At 37.0% G+C, this 16,112-nt stretch overlaps 1 protein-coding gene across 5 annotated transcripts in view; it reads left to right on the top strand.

The window, feature by feature from the left end:
• The first annotated feature begins 1,031 nt into the window (after nucleotides 1-1,031).
• Nucleotides 1,032-16,112, top strand: part of mtus1a (microtubule associated tumor suppressor 1a) — a 29,685-nt gene continuing 14,604 nt past the window's right edge. The window contains exons 1-5 of one of the 5 annotated variants that reach the window (XM_058398003.1): nucleotides 1,032-1,431; nucleotides 4,136-5,867; nucleotides 6,620-6,857; nucleotides 8,181-8,351; nucleotides 11,576-11,683. In XM_058398003.1, the coding sequence (XP_058253986.1) occupies nucleotides 4,182-5,867; nucleotides 6,620-6,857; nucleotides 8,181-8,351; nucleotides 11,576-11,683 (2,203 nt within the window). In that variant the 5' untranslated portion in view covers nucleotides 1,032-1,431; nucleotides 4,136-4,181. Of the gene's footprint in view, nucleotides 1,432-4,135; nucleotides 5,868-6,619; nucleotides 6,858-7,901; nucleotides 7,920-8,180; nucleotides 8,352-11,575; nucleotides 11,684-13,878; nucleotides 14,417-16,112 lie in introns of those variants that run through there. The other 4 variants (XM_058398001.1, XM_058398004.1, XM_058398006.1 and 1 more) reach the window with 4 other exon arrangements.

Raw genomic sequence — 16,112 nt, 5'->3', positions numbered from 1 at the left:
ATGGCATCCAAAAGGAATTTAAATAACTAAGATGCCAGAGCAAGTGTTGGTGCAGGTTCTCTTAAAGTTTGTAATGAAAGTTTGTCTTGATTATAAATCCATCTAGGCTGTTCCGTGTACTAATCTAGATTCACTGGCACAAACATGGCCGTTGCACTGATTAGGTGACAAAGATGAATGTTGTAGAAGGGCACAAGAGTCAGAGAACAGGTGCCTTCGAGACATTTTTGAATACCAGCAATATGCAGTTGCTTGTATATTTGATGTTTGAGATTTTTCAGTTGTGTTGCGCAATATATATATGTCAAATATACAAGCAGCTGTGCATATATGAATAAAAAAGCTGATAATTTCTTTGGAAAATGTGATTGTAATTGACCATGCTGAAACAACTTTCTACTGTTTCTTAAGTAAACAGTAATTTTCTTTCTAAAATTATCTTACCAAATATTTGCCTTTTGGTTTTACAGTCATGATAAGCTATAATCAGTGGATATGTGTGAAATTCTGTGCTGGTGTTTATCTTGTGGTTCATGCTGTGAATCATTTATTTCACTCATTGCCAGCAATCTCATGCCTGAATTTAAAATGAAGCATCAGTTTTTAATCACTGAACGGTGTCCAATTTTTCACTTAAGCTATTCTCACATTGTGATTCATGAATATACATTTTCATTAGTCTGGATTAGGTGGGAATAGAACTTTGTGAGTGAAGAGAGTGCATGCCATAAGAATGTACATTTCTTTAAAATAAAAATAGATTTTTATTTACCATATTTGACAGAGAGAGAATTTATTATGGTGATCTTTCTAAACAGACTTCAAATGGTCTCTTCTTAATTTGTCTATGGCATATTGAAATAATTTGTGTGTGTGTGTTAGGCATGCATGCATGCTCTCAGTTTCAGCCTTGGACAAAAAAACTGTCTGTCGTGAACTCTCTCATAATAGGAGGCCTTTGGTCGCATAGCAACAGCGAATGCCGTTCTGTCCTGCCATGTCTATGCCCCTCCCTCTTTGCAAAGGTCCTGCTAAGGATAAGGTAACCAAATGCTCTCTCTGGTAAACTTAGCCTTGTAACATTACCACGGGCCTGAGCTGGACCTTGAACCTTGCAGAGGCGTGTTCCAGTCTAATTGCCCAAAGATGATAGAAGACAGCATTGACAATATATATTTTTTTAGGCAAGGAATCATCTCTGCAAGTTCAGAGGGCTCTGAGAGCACAAGCCCACACTTTAGCGGTGTGTTAATGATGCTCTGGCAAGTTGGACTATGAGTTGGGGGGCTGGTAGATGAATATTTGAGGAGTATGCACAGAGTGTACAGAGTTATGTGTTTGGTCTAGTCTGAGACTTTGCTCTGCTACTGATGGGATCAATTCTATGGGAAAGGATCTTGACTTGAGGAAGAAAACTGTGGAACAGAGCTGGTAGGTCTGTTTTTCCCCTTTCAGCTACAATGACTAACTTGCAAACTTAAAAATCCTTGGCTTATGCTAGTGTTAATCAAAAAAGCTGCTTGTTTTTGTTAGTAAACAAGTTTGATATGATGTGATTGACTTCCCTATATCTTATAATAATGTTGTGTAGAATCAGTGTAACATTAGATTTTTGCTTTTTTTTTAATGTGGAAATATACTTTTATTACGCAATATGTCTGTTCTACACCACAAACAGGAGCACTATTATGTCCCTCAGCACAGGTTCTGGGTAAATAAAATCTTAGCAGACTGGAGCAGTTAACTCTTTTTACGACCAGCATAACTAAAGAGGTGCAAGGATTTAGCTGGATTTTTATGACTGTCAAAAGCACTAATGTCCCAGTAGAGGTATGCTGGTATATGACTTCATCGATTCTCCCATTCATGCCAGTGTGTTAACAGAGAGCTGCTTGTTTCTTGTCTTTTTTGAGAAGTCAGGGTTTCAAAGTCTAAGCAAGCAGCCTGTCCCTGAAGTAATGTTTAGTGAGACTGCAATTTTCCAAGATTTTCCCTGCTGTTATTAATAAGAGGAAAATTCCTGTGTATGTATGTTTTTGCTGACTGAAAAAGACCCCCAATCAGGACTGTTAAATTTTCATTTAATAACTAGATCAAAAATAACTAGAATTGACTAGCCGCAGTTCAGAAGAAATTTCAAGCTTTCTTTTCTAACTTTTGTTTTTATTTGAGATGACCTGAACATGCATAATATATAATATAATATATATATATATATAAGGTTAGACCTCTGAGTATCGCATCCAGCATAAAGCTTGTAGGTGAACTCTATACGAATGCATTGAGGGTATTTAGACTCCTAAAGAGGCAAACCCAGCCCTACAGCTAATCCTGATGTGTGTAATTTAAAGCAACTGTCTCGGTTCTTTGAGAAAAACTTGAACCTTTACCTAGTGGATAATCATTGTTTCCTCCTGTCTGTACCTGTTACGTGTTACAGACACCTCCCTCTTCGCTAACAGAGTAAAATGTGATTTTTGTTTGTTCTCACAGAGCTATTCTTGAAAGGAATCATAGAACATATGAATCTCTCCAGACTAAGCATTTCATAATATTATTTTGGTTATGAAATTGTCATATATTAAAGGTTTGTTTCGCTGAATTAATTTCAGCAAAGAATGTCTTTCTATCCCTTGCCTAGAACCTCTTTCTTTTATTGTACTTGCCAAGAGTGCAGTGGAGTGTGCAGGGTCTTTCTTTCAGCAGTTTGAAATCATACCAAGCAATTTCCACCCCTGTGGCTATGGTGTAAGCAGGCAGAACATAAAACCTGATGAGATCTGTTAGCTTGAAGTAGTAACTTTCCACCATTTTAGGCCAGTATTATGTTTTAAAGCTTGTACAATGTTCCAATAATTTTGTCCCAAATACTGTTGGGGTTGGTGCAGCACTACAACAATCATATGAGAAGTCAAACCTCTACTGCTTCTACTTCTGATGAGTTAGGCTAACAAAATCAAGAACTGGAGGATTTTATTAGTTTGTATTTAATAGGCACCTGGAGTTTACAGCATTTCCACTGATCTCTGTATATATTTTAATAGAATCTAAAATATAATAATTCCTGATTTTCTATTATAACTCATGATGAGCTTCTATTACTCCTAAAACAAATAGAGATGTGTTAACTTATCTATTTAAATAATTAATTCAGCAAAAATGCACTTTATATTTGTTTGTCTCTTGTTTAATTTCTAAGTGGCGTACATTTTATCATTTCTTATCTGTAAAATATCAAAATGTCCAAGGTGCGTTTTTGCACAACTCTCTTGATTTGCTGACGATTCAAAATCTTGTAAGTTTGTTGCAGCACAGCACACCCAGTACTGCAATAAACTAATCTCTGTTTTGTTCAGCATTTGTTGTTGACTTATACATATAAAACTCTGCTTTAAAAGAAAATCTCATTTTGTGTAGCTCTTCTAGGCACTTATGACAACAAAATGCTCAGTTTCAGTAGTGTGTTTAGTTTCCTGTTAGCCCACTAAATTGTTTTAGTTCATTTCCAGCTACTTGCACATTGCTGTGTGTAACCCTAACCAGCAATTTGGTTAATATTTTAAGTATTAAGGCCCGCTGCTATAAAGGACTGGATTTTGCTTCCCTCACCTGTGGTGGTGGTGGTGATGGTGGGTTTTTTGGTTTTTTTTGGTTTTTTTCCTTCCCAGAATCTGTGATCCTAGGTAGTCATTACAGTTGGACAGTAAAGAATGGTTAATTGTGGAGGATAGTGACACAGTCCAAACTCTATTACTTATACAAAGGTGTCCTTGGAGATATTAAAAATTAATAGGGTGTCATATGCATGCTACAAGAAAGATTGTTCTGTGAATTGATTATAAAACATTAAGACTGTTGCTTAATTAGCAGACAAAAGGTTTGCCATAAACATTAATATTTAATGTTCATAGCAACAGTAAACAGCAAACATGTTGATGGTTAGGTTTATACATCCAAGTAATTGGAAATTAGCTAAATGGACAATTTATAAGGCTGCCAAGAAACTAATGAAACTACTGATGCTGAGTGGTTTATTGTTAGGTTTAATGGTAAAATGGGGTAGAAGGCTGCTTCTTTCTTTAACATGAACGTTGATTAAAATCAGAAGTATTGAAATTCATTTTCTCCTTCTTAGGTGCTTTGCTTTGGCTGGTATGTAAAGGCATAACACAAGACAACGTATGCAGTCAAACCATAGATGTTTGGACCTTGAAGTCAACTCCTCTGAACCAAAAATCACTCCGGAAACTAAAGGCATGGAGGTTCCTCTTGGCACACTGCACCATTCATTGTTTGCAGAAGACCAAAATGGAAATGACATTTCTTGCCTTACTGACACTTCATCTGATTCACCAAGGGACACCAGTAGTCATGGTCAGACATATAGCCCTGCTGATGTAGAGATGACAGTGGACTGTGTCAGTGATCTGATTTCATCAACCAGCATCATTAAAAAAGTGGATAAACAATCACACATGTCTGCTGTCAGCTGTATGAAAACTGCAGGTGACAACTGTAACCAGAATATGACTTTTATGGTCATGGGCCTACAGAATGGCAATATTGATTCTGAAAGTACCACATCAGATGTCTGCGATCTCCCCGTGAAGAATGGTGAGGCCGTTTCAAAGACGTGCCCCAACACTGATGCAGAACAGGCCTTTGTCATAGGATCTGTTCCTCCATCAGGCTCTAGCTCCAATGAGAAGTACAGCTCTGTGAGTTCTGGTGAGATGCTAATTAGGAGCAACAGTTTTATCATTCATGAATCCGAACAACTACTCAGTGCCTCGGTCTTAGAGGAATCTTCAGACATGCCTTCTGACGCCGGCATGATGCCTAGCTTGTTGCCTGATGTTTGTGAGGGTCTGGTTAATAACATGGTCAGTACTACAGGACAAATCAATACACATCCTGACTTTGGAGTCACCTTCATCCAGCCATGCAATCAGACTTTCACGATGGAAGAGGATGTCTTTCAAACAGTTTTTCATAATGGACCTGAGGGAAGCAGAGCTTCAAATTTGGTTGCAGGAGTTAATCATATTGAATGTGTCACACCAACTAATATGAAAAAAAGTCATATTGAAGCTGAGAGAGCCACTCGCTCCACACCGATTGAAGGCAAAACTTTCCATGTTCCAAACTCTGAGGAACTAGACATTAGTGGTAATGCCCAGACCTCTACTCCTGTTCAGTCTTTAAACTCTAAAACATTTTGCTTTTCAGAATCTCCTCTTAACAACAGTAAGAGTGTTTCTGGGAGTCCGTTGGTCCAAGTCATGAAGGAACAGCAGAGTTCTGTCTGTCAGAAACCTAAAACATCATTGATGGCATCCACTAAAAGTACTAAGTTAGAAACTAAAACGTATGCTAAGCCTGACTTCAGTAATATAAGGTCTAAAATCATGTCTAAACCCAACAGTGTCTTGAAGCCATCAAATGTGGCTGTTGTCAATGCTTCTTCAAATATAAAACAGCTCAAAATCCAGTCTAAACCTTCACATTCCATGCAAAGCATAGCATCTCCTAACAAATCAGCCTCTGCAATTTCTTCCAGCTCCACACTCACATGTGGAAGCATTAAGATGGATCAGAACAACATGATTAAAAGAGCACACTCATCCACTTGTCAAGATACTGCACCTGCTCGGAAGTCCCGGCCTCGCATGTGGTCGGAGACTGAGCCAAAAACAAATGGAGAAGACACAACTGTAAAGGAGTCCCAGATCACTAGGACTGAAAACACCTCTGCTAATGCAAAAAGCTCATCCATAGGAGGTTTTCTCAGACGGACTAGCCTGACCAGACATGCTTCTTCTAGAGTGGAAAAATGTCTCAAGAAACCACAGAAGGCCAATCCAAAAGTGAGTTCAAATCTGACTTTGAGTAAAATATTGAACTGTATTGTGTTTTTGTGTCAAACGAATATTAGTGTGTATGTATTTACTTTTACATTTAAGGCATTTGGCATATACCCTTATCCCAAGCAACTTGCGTTAGTCTTTATTTTTTTTAGAAGGTTTATATATATGGTTTAATATTTTAGAAAAAACAATACATATAATGAAGTATGTAATGAAGCAGTGTTTCTTTTCTCAGGCCTGTACCTACTGTTTGATAATTAGCTGATCAAATTGTATAAGGTAAATTGAAAAGTAGAATTAGGATTGAGAAACACTGTAAACATTCTTGGAATATAGGGCACTTGACCTTTGCTCAGTGAATCATGTGGCCTCAAATGATACAACATTCGTTTGGTTTACCATCTTGAACCAAATTACTATCAAAGACCATGTTACTGACATGAATGGCTTTAATTGTTGCATTTAATATGATCTTGCTTCTCTGCTAAATGCATTCCATGTGTACACACCCACAATGTTTATAGAGTTTGGGGATGGTGGAGGGAGGTAAAGGGGGTGTTACTTGGCAGGGATTTTTAAATTCCCAGGAGAACTGTAGTACAATAGCGAGTTCTGAGTGTGCGACCACAAGTTCTCGACCACAGCTTGCATTCTTCAGCTCTGTTATGGCCAACACCGTAGTGAGTGTGGGGCACACAGACTTCAGTCATTTCTCATGGGACCGTATAAGTGAAAGGAAGCTCGTTTTGCAGGCAGACTCATCCCGGCCAGTAGGAGCAGCACTGTGTGATTGGCGCAAAAGCAGTCTTGGCTCCCAGCCATTGTCATCCAGGCCAGGAGGTGCTTCACCTGCACAAACTCCAGCTGCAAACCTTCGGCCACCACCTCCGTCTGCATCAAAGCTTAAGCCTGGCACGGCACGGAAAAATGGCTGCACCTCCAGTGCCATGCCTTCTCCTTCTCCGAGGAGAAAACTGAGTACATCTGGAGGTATGGATAAATGGCATGCACATGGTACATTCTTTTAGTTTTAGCTTTATTTTATAGCAGTTTGTTAGTAGACTTGGAGCATTGTAATATTTTAAGTAACGTTAATAGACCTTGGATTTACATTTGTCTGTAGTGTCATATGACAACATGCTGAGTGATGCCAGATTGTAAAATTCTATGGTAAATGAAGTAAACTGTATAATTGCGTTTATTCACAAAGTGAAATCGGTTCTTTCACAGACTAATATCATAACATGTTGCTGCCATTAAATCTTTACTCATTTCTAAATATAGTGCTTGAGCAGTTTTGACTGCATACTTCAACAGTATGATTCTCGAATGATGAATATCATTGTTAGGCAAAGGCACTTATATCTTATACACTTATACCCAAATGACAAATATACTAATGTCTAATCCATAACTGCATCGTAATTTCATATTGTTGATTAGGGCTTAACCGGTCATCAACGTATTACTGAGCGTTTTATGAAGTTAATTACATGTAAATGGAAAAACATTGTATGTCTAGATGGCAACCCATAGTTAAAGAGACAAGCAGAAGTCTTCAGTTTGACTGCAGTTCTCATTTTCACTAGCAGGATGCCCTACACACTACAGAGAGAAGGTTTTCCTGTTTCTGATGAACAAATCTTGTGTAATGTTCCCAAAGGACAAGCAGAGGATACAGATGTGCCTTCTCTATCTTTACAGACTTTTATTAAAAAAAACACACCTCTTCCTGTCCCTCCTGACTGCTCTTATAGTTACAGAAGAAAATTAGAGGCCTACAGAGTAGGTCAACCTTGACTGGAAAGCAATAGGGCTAATGCAAAAAACAGGGGAAGGAAAGGAGTGCTGTGCTGAATAAATCCCTGATGTGGTTTAGTTGTTCAGTATGGTGCTTTTCACTGTTTTGCCAGCAGTGTATGGAAATTAGTATATAGAAAAAGGAGCTCTGTTGAACACACAAACATGAGCAGGAACTGTTTGACCCCATTATTAAGTGAAGGTGTTGGATTATCATCTTTGTTTTCCTAAATACTGCTCCTCTAGGTGAAGGTAAGAAAATGAATCTAGACTACTTTGCTATTTTGGCAGTAGCATTACTTACTGTAGTGTACTAATAAACAGAGAGAGAGAGCAGTTGTGGTCTGTGAGCACTGTTATTTTCAGAGATTTGGAAAGGACAGCTGAATTTTGATTTCTTTCAGAAAGCACGTGCATTTCACTATGTATGCGCTTAAAGTTATGTGTTTTGCATTACATAAATGCTTATTGCTTTACAGCATCACTAACAATGTTTATCACTTTTTGATGTAGGTAATCCAACCAAGCGTGTTACTGAAGGTTCAGGAGCCGAGGGTTCAGGGGGAACCGTTTCCAGATTCTCTCTTACAGCTGGCCACCCACATTCATCAGCCTCAAAACTGCCCATGAAGACAAGGACCCAAGTCAAAAGCTTGAGTACCATCAGTGGACTCACCAAGCCTGGTGAGACTTTATTTATGCTTGTTCCGAAGCTGCTTATGATGCACTCAGTTTATTCTCCTAGACCTGTGATTTAATATTTTATGATATGATTAATTTATTTATGAAGGTAGGTTTTGAAGTGCAATACACATATGAGTAGAGAATAATATGAACGAAAAAAAGCATTTTATTTATCTCCCTGAGGAACAGCCACAACACAAGAGCAATAGGGAGGACTAGGACTTGATACAAGAGCAGAGCAGCACAAGACTTAAAGCACACATTAAATTTACAAAATATCACAAAGAAGAAAGAATTTTTATATATATATATATATATATATATATATATATACATATATATATATATATATATATATATATATATATATATATATATATATATATATATATATATATATATATATTTATATATAATAACTCTTATTTACAGACTGGGAGGCTGGGATTTCTGTACTGATTATCTGTGTGAAAAATATTATAGATTAGCAGTTTAAACATGTGCGTTGAGCAGTTTTGGTAGTGTGTATAAAATAAATATCCAGTGCTCAAAATTATAGTCATAAATAAAGTGGAAGTGCATGTGTTGTGCAATATGCCATGTAGTAGTTGGGTATACAAGATCAGTAGGCATATCCCTCATCTCCAATGCCCACATAGTTTCCCATACTCTTTTCTGACTCATTGTAGAGTCAGATAGCTCTGCTCACTGAGTAGAGCTTTCATTTCAAATGGTGTTGCTCATAGGATTGATCAAGGACCAATTTCATTTTAATTCCTAACACAACATTGAAAATACTAAACATTTTGTGTTGTAATGATTTGGTTATCCTTTCACTAAATGGGTTGTGTGAATAGCTTTTTAAAATGGATTTTCGGAGAGTACAGGAGCCTGAAATGACATTTGTTCTCTTAGAATTTTACAGTGCATTGTGTACACAGTGTATTTTCTGTTTGATCACAAGAGTGGTGTTCATTTTCCGGTCTGTCAAATACTGCTTTGTACACATCAGTGTATACAAACTCTGAGGGGTAAAAATAGATAAATAGCTCTGTCTGAGTTACTGCTCCAACTGGAAGCGTGAAATGTGCTCAGTTCAACATCAAGTATAGCCCTGTGCATGCTTTACACTGACAGTCCACAATCTGTGTGTTATGTCCTATGAAAAATATGTTGCCAGTGAAATAGTAATACTCAGTGCTCAATATAACTAGTCAGTGTAGACTGTGTAGATCATCCTTACAGTTTAGTTGTTGACCCACTTTGTCATGCTCGAATCTTAAATCTCTTTTAAGCTCTGATGAATTACATTTTTTTTCTTTAGGATTAACACAAATATGACATATACTTAAATGGTTTCATGTTTGTTTACAGGAATGATCTTTTCTGATTAATGATAACAATCGTTACAGTGTTCACCCATAAAATCCAGTTTTCTTTTGGACAGAGTCATAAATAAGTCTAATTGTAAATTTGTGGCTGTAAGGCCAGATGAAAAGTAGGCCAGTGTTGTCCGCACAGACAGAGAAGGGGAGCCCTTTTCAGACAAAGAGGCTTTTTTTTTCCCCCCCGGAGCATCCTCACTACTATGCTGCATCCTCATTGGTGGATCGGCAAGCTTTTCTAGGAGTGGGGCTCCTCAATCCCACATGTCTAACAGGCTGGGTTTGTTCCACTCCAGTTCATTTGGAGGGAGTGAGAAATCGACACAACCATACATCACCAGAAGCTACAAGTATCCTGGACTACCTTATTTTCTTTGCCCGCCGTTGAAGTTACAAAATACATACTACTAATGTTGGCTTCCGGGGGCCTCCGCAGCTGCACCTGGAGTGAATTTTCCTTATACGTTTTTGACAACTCAACCCTGATCCCCCAATTCAGTGCAGGCTCTCAATATGATCTCACTCTCTTGACATGCCTCCTCATTGGATCCTATCGCTTCTGTATCATTCCTTTGTTAGCTGCCTGTTATGGAAAATCTAAGACTTCACTACAGAGAAGTAAGTTGCGGTAGACCATCAGAGATGAATAGAATTTAATATTCTGGAAGAATTTACATAGAATCTGTACTGTTGGAGCATACACCTGTATTATTTTTTTTAATGTTTATGCATGGTATATATGGTTACTTAATACATTGTTGATTTGATTTAGTTTACATTTACTTTAATTACAGATACTTTTTAAAGACACTTTTTTATAAATTTTACATTTATAAATTTTTATATATTTTTTTTCCTAATGAGCAAGCCTGAGGTGAGAAGGATAAACTCTGTGAGAATTCTGTAACCAGGAAATTCAGTCTCGTTTTAACACGAAGTCTTGTCTTGTTAAAGTGATCAACTAAAGTTATCAAAGCACTTGTAGTCCTAGGACACTTTAGCAAAACTATTATTCGTATTAAATCATATTGATGGCCACAGCAATACTGAGACTCTTAGAAATCTAGAACCCTAGATCAAAAATCAGAACCCTAGTTGCACAGCAGAAGACCCAATCCTTAGCTCAATTATTCAACAAATCTTTAAATTTTCCTTGTAAAAGTCATGTGGTGTAATCTAGTGCATTATGTAAATATGGGGAAAAAGCATTAGGTAGATGTTGAGTGTTAGAAAAAAATCGTTGTGTATACTGATTGATTGTGTGCATGCATGTGCTTGTGTGTTCAGACTTTTGTTGTAAATCACTTGGTTTTGGTTTTTATTTATTTATTTATTGACAGTTTTATGTAAAATAAGAGCAGTATGTGGCAGCAAACCTGTTTCTCATAGCAGTTTTTCTATACTCATAAATAAAAGTGTCTGAAAAAGTTTGTGTGGGGGTTTAAATAAAAATTTTGCAAAGGTCCAGTTACATAAAATTCCTTCTGGATAATTTGTATGTTTTGTTCATTGACTGGATCACAATTTCTAATGAAATAATGCATTCAGACCACGGTATATTAATAACCATTTTAGATTCCAGTGTTGTAATGTCTTGTGTTGCTGCCACAAGAAAGAAACAAATTCCATCTATAAACATTCATGATTTTTTTAAGGAAATTATTATTTAATGGCATCGTGTTAAAGGGTGTTTTTTCCCCTCATTCTCTTCTCCCTACTTAAAATTTACCTGTCAAAGTACTGATGTTTGTGTTTAAGAAGTACTCCTGTGCCTGTGTTCTTACTTTGGCCATGTAAAGTGAGCTTAAAATCTTTCCTGTGCTGTGAATATTTCTGCAGGAGACAAGAAAACATCTTCACTGTCAAACACACCTGGGAGGTGTGCAGTAAGTGTACCGAAACCCTCTGTTTCATCACGACCTGCTCGAATTCCTGCTACCGTTTCAGGTGAGTGCTTACAAGGAAGTCGTTGTTATTAAGCTGTACATGTAAATGTACAAATTGCTTCATGTATCAGTTAAAAAAACACTGAAATAATAATTTAAAAAAAATACTGACATACTTATTTTAGGTCAGTAAATTGGACTAAGGGTGATGAATGTCATTTTGAAATCCTTTAATCCGTTACTCCAGGATTTTTGCAGAGATTTTTTTTATGATTGTTGTGGTAAAAAATGCATTTTTGTAGCAGCAGCAGCACAAGAAAACAGCATAAAAAAAAAAAACTTTGCATCACAAATTCTGGAAAACTGCTAGAATTATAGAAGCATAATTTCTTTTAAACTACTACTAACGAGGATAAATTTGTAGTCAGTGCTTGTGACGGCTGTATTCATGCTCGACAAACATGAATCAAAGAGGGCTTTGTTTGAATGTGTGTTGTGATGACGTCACATGATGTCTCTTGGCCCAAATCTGTGGAAAATATGCTGTAAAAACTTCCATGTCCCTCCGATTGTAATGAATTGTTAATTTCTGCAGTTATTAAATCCTGGAGGAACTGATTAATCAGTGATTTTTTTCAAATGCTCTCTTGGTGTTACACAGTCTGTTCCTAATTCTGCACCAATTTATCAATTTTCACCTTGACAAAAAATAAATCATTCAGCTGGCAGATTAAAATCCATTCAATCTTCATCATCATCATCATCCCGGTCCACAACACCGCTGTTCATTTTCATCCTGGCACAGTAAGAGGATAAGGTGTATGTGTGCTGTAGTGATATGCAGCATGGGCATTGAATCACTCGTGTGTTTTCGTATGAATTATAGTAGCAGGTGGTTTTCACTGTGTGGGCTCTACACCGGGTTGTCGTCTCAGCAGCATGAGGGCTGTGTTCTGCAGCCAAGTCCATATGACCCATCTGAGATGAGGTACACAGATACAGCCATGTGAGCGCACCTTTTTACGTGCTCTCATAAACATGCTGCATAAACACATCAGCTGCTCGGAACAGGCATTAACATCTTGCAGATCTGTCGCTGGTTTTCTTTTAGTAATTTATGGATTCAGGATGAGTGTAGGAGTTACATGTCTGGCTAGCAAAATTGAATTAATCTTGAGCAGTGCACACAGTAACAGTCCTTTTTATAGCTTTAATTAATTCATTCTGCTGTAGTATATGCTTTATCCTGGTCAAATGTCAGTGTTCTGCAATTCTCTCTTTCCTGTACTTGTTTGTTAGAACACAACATTGTAAGCACTCATTATAGGCAGTCTTTGTGCGCACCTAAAATTAGTGCTTGTTGAAACAGCTTGGTTTGTGTACATAGGCAGGGTTTGCTGGTGTCAGCAACTAGCCACACATTCTTCCTGCAGACACTTAAGACATGAAATTGTGACTGCAGCAGAGTGCAGGCTGTGTTTGCTTCAGGTCTGGACACATTGTATATGATTCTATGGATACTCTTATAATAGGACAGGCATTTTGCCCTTGCACAATTTATCAATTCTCACTTTTGTGTATTATGGATGTTATAGAAATAATGGTGCTGGAATCCATTTAATAAAAATTAAATATCAATGACTTATGATATCTAAAATCTGAAACACTGAATCTAAAATCTTATATTTTATTGTATATATGCACTGTATGCCATTATTTTTAATTAGTTTTGGAAATGTTATGCAAGATTATTCTTAAGTCTATTTCTTTTTAGTGTATTTAGTGTATAGTTTTTTTCCCCTGTTAGTGGATTTATTGCAGTTCCTTGCCAAATGATTTATTAATATTCATCTTTATTTGATTTATTCTCTACCCAATGCTTTAGTTGTGTTAGTTTTCCTGTGCATTGTCACACCAGTTTAATTTTGTTTATTTTTTGTTATAAATATATATTTAATATCTCGGGCATTAGTTAATATTTAATTAATTAACCCACTGCTTTCTAGGATAGAAGCCAGTCCTGTTTATATGGAGGTTGGCTAGAAAGCAGCATGGCTGATTTCAGCTCTGTAGCAGCCACAGCCTTGCTGTGAGATGTTGCTTTGACCTCCGCCATTTTTATCCTCTCGCGCTCGCTCTAGTACGAGAAGGAGAGAGCGAGTGAGAAGGAAGGTGTGAGAGAGGGAGGCCTGCGTCACCGCTTCAGGCAGTGCTGTTCACTCCTCCCACTTCCCTCCTCTCTCCTCTAGCATCCTCCACAGTGGCAGTGCCATGGAGAGATGCGGATAGAGCTTTGTCTCAACATGGATGGATGAAAGCCTGTTTTTGATCTGGGTGGATTACGCTTGTCTGCTTTCCTTGCATACGTCAGAGGAGCTTCACTGCCAAAATATCCTTGTCTGGTTTGGCTAGGCTTCAGCAAGCAAGGAGAAAATTGAAGAAATATACTGATACTGTTGTGAAGCGGAATTTAATTTTCCCTTGCTGTCTTCAAAACTGCTGTTATTTTCTTCGCCTCCCTGCAGCTCACTGCTTCACTGAACTTTTGTAAGATGCTCTGAACCATGCACATGTGGATTCACACTGAAGCTCCTTTTCATCCTGTTTTGCATCATAGATCCTGATAGTAGAGTGTGGATATAATATATTTTAATATATTTTCGCGCCGGCACAATGTTGTTCTCTCCCAAATTTTCCCTGTCCAACATCCATGTGAAGCTGACTGCTAAAGGTTTACTACGGAGGCTCCAGCTGCTATCTGGCTTCAAAAAGAACACGGTGGTGTTTCAAGCAGGTGTGTGTTGGAATGATTTGTTTGTATCTTTTGCAAGGTGCTTGCAAAGGAGTCTATTTTTAATCTGACACTTTGCTCTCACTGGCTCAGTGTGTCATTTTTACTGCTCATCTACATGCTTGTGTATCCACTTACTCTCTGGAGCACTTGACAAGTGTTTTCTCCCATTTTTACATTAGCTATAAGAACACATTGTTTTTTTTTTTCCCTCCCAGCTTACATTTTCCTCAAATTTGATGACTGTTTACCTGTATATTTATTCTGATACAGTTCTGGAAAGCTTCTTTGGTTACTAGATTGTAAGAAGATTTTTTTTTTTAGGTTGTATTAACTGAGGGATTTGTAAACATTTTCATTCCCATAGAAAAGGATCATTCTAAATTTGGGATTGATTCTCCTCCTTTGTATAGCAAATGGCCAAATAAGGACTCTTTATTTAGACTTTATTTAATCCTCTTTTACTGAGCTAGGAAAGTCACTATATTTAAACTGGGTGATTTATGAAAGGGTTTAAAGTCACTTGTTGAATTAAAATAGACCTAGTGATGGCAGTCCTTAGTGGAGTGAATTGCTCTTTAAATAATCAAAATCAGCAAATCAGAATTAATTAGTCCCTTCTATTTTTTTTTTATTAACTTTGTATAATTCTATAAATCTATGCTTTGCATAAACTGGTTTGTTGATGTTGATGAACCTTGTTGATGGTGTATAGTAGTACATTTACATACTTGATTTGTTTATGGTGATTATTCATATGCAAATCAAATTTTTACAGTGCATTTAGGCTTCAAGCGACCTCGTATTTAAGCCTCAGATATTAAACACATTACTTTAATTCAATTTCAGTTGTACCAGGCTTTTTACGATAAACCTTTACGAAAAGCAGCTTTGCAGAAACGTATAGATTGCTGATGAGCAACATAGATGCAACAGTAGCAAGAGACGATTCCTTTACTCTTGTACGTTGAGTCATATAGGAATTATCATCATAAAATAGCTTCATTTATTGTTTAAGTATCTATATTATGTAGGGTATATAGTAAGAGATTTTAATTCGTAAACAAACTGTTGTGGGACAGCTGTTGTCCATTCAGACTGGTAGAGCAATCCCCAAGTGACACAAAAGCAGTGATTTCGTCATCTCTTCTGTGACGAATATAAAAACCTCTTTAACATGCTAGAAATGGCACTGAATAATGCATTGTGGGGGAAATGTGGAAATCGAGTAAAAGGGGATGGGTATTCTTTATGAACACCTAAGCTTTTCAGTGTTAGCAGGAAAGTGCAGTGCCATAAAGAAAATATTTTTAGTTTCTTAAAGACTCTTAAGGCCATGATACTTCAATCCGTTTGTTGTGGCCTCAATAAACTGAATAATCATTTTCAGTCTGAAGATCTTTCCATGTAATTCTAACATTTTATAATGGATTTATTTGATTCATTTTTTAATGGATTTATTTGAATGCTTCTTTAATATAAAGAAGCATTTTGTTTTATTTTTAATTTTGATTGTTTTCAGTGTAGACTCATAAGTAGATTTCGTCCAATACCTCTTTATAAAAATGGGTGTGTTGATCCTATTTTTTATGTGTAAGAATAATTTGTTGTTTGATTTACTTAATGCTTTAAAAAAAAAAAGGCATTGTGTCAATTGCAGGAGTATTTCCGTGGAATAAGGGCGTTCACTTCACTATCA

This window comes from Hemibagrus wyckioides, linkage group LG08 (assembly GCF_019097595.1).
Source record: "Hemibagrus wyckioides isolate EC202008001 linkage group LG08, SWU_Hwy_1.0, whole genome shotgun sequence".
In the NCBI taxonomy this organism is placed as follows: domain Eukaryota; kingdom Metazoa; phylum Chordata; class Actinopteri; order Siluriformes; family Bagridae; genus Hemibagrus; species Hemibagrus wyckioides.
Note: the sequence above shows the minus strand (reverse complement) of the source record. Positions and strands in the feature narration are given on the sequence as shown.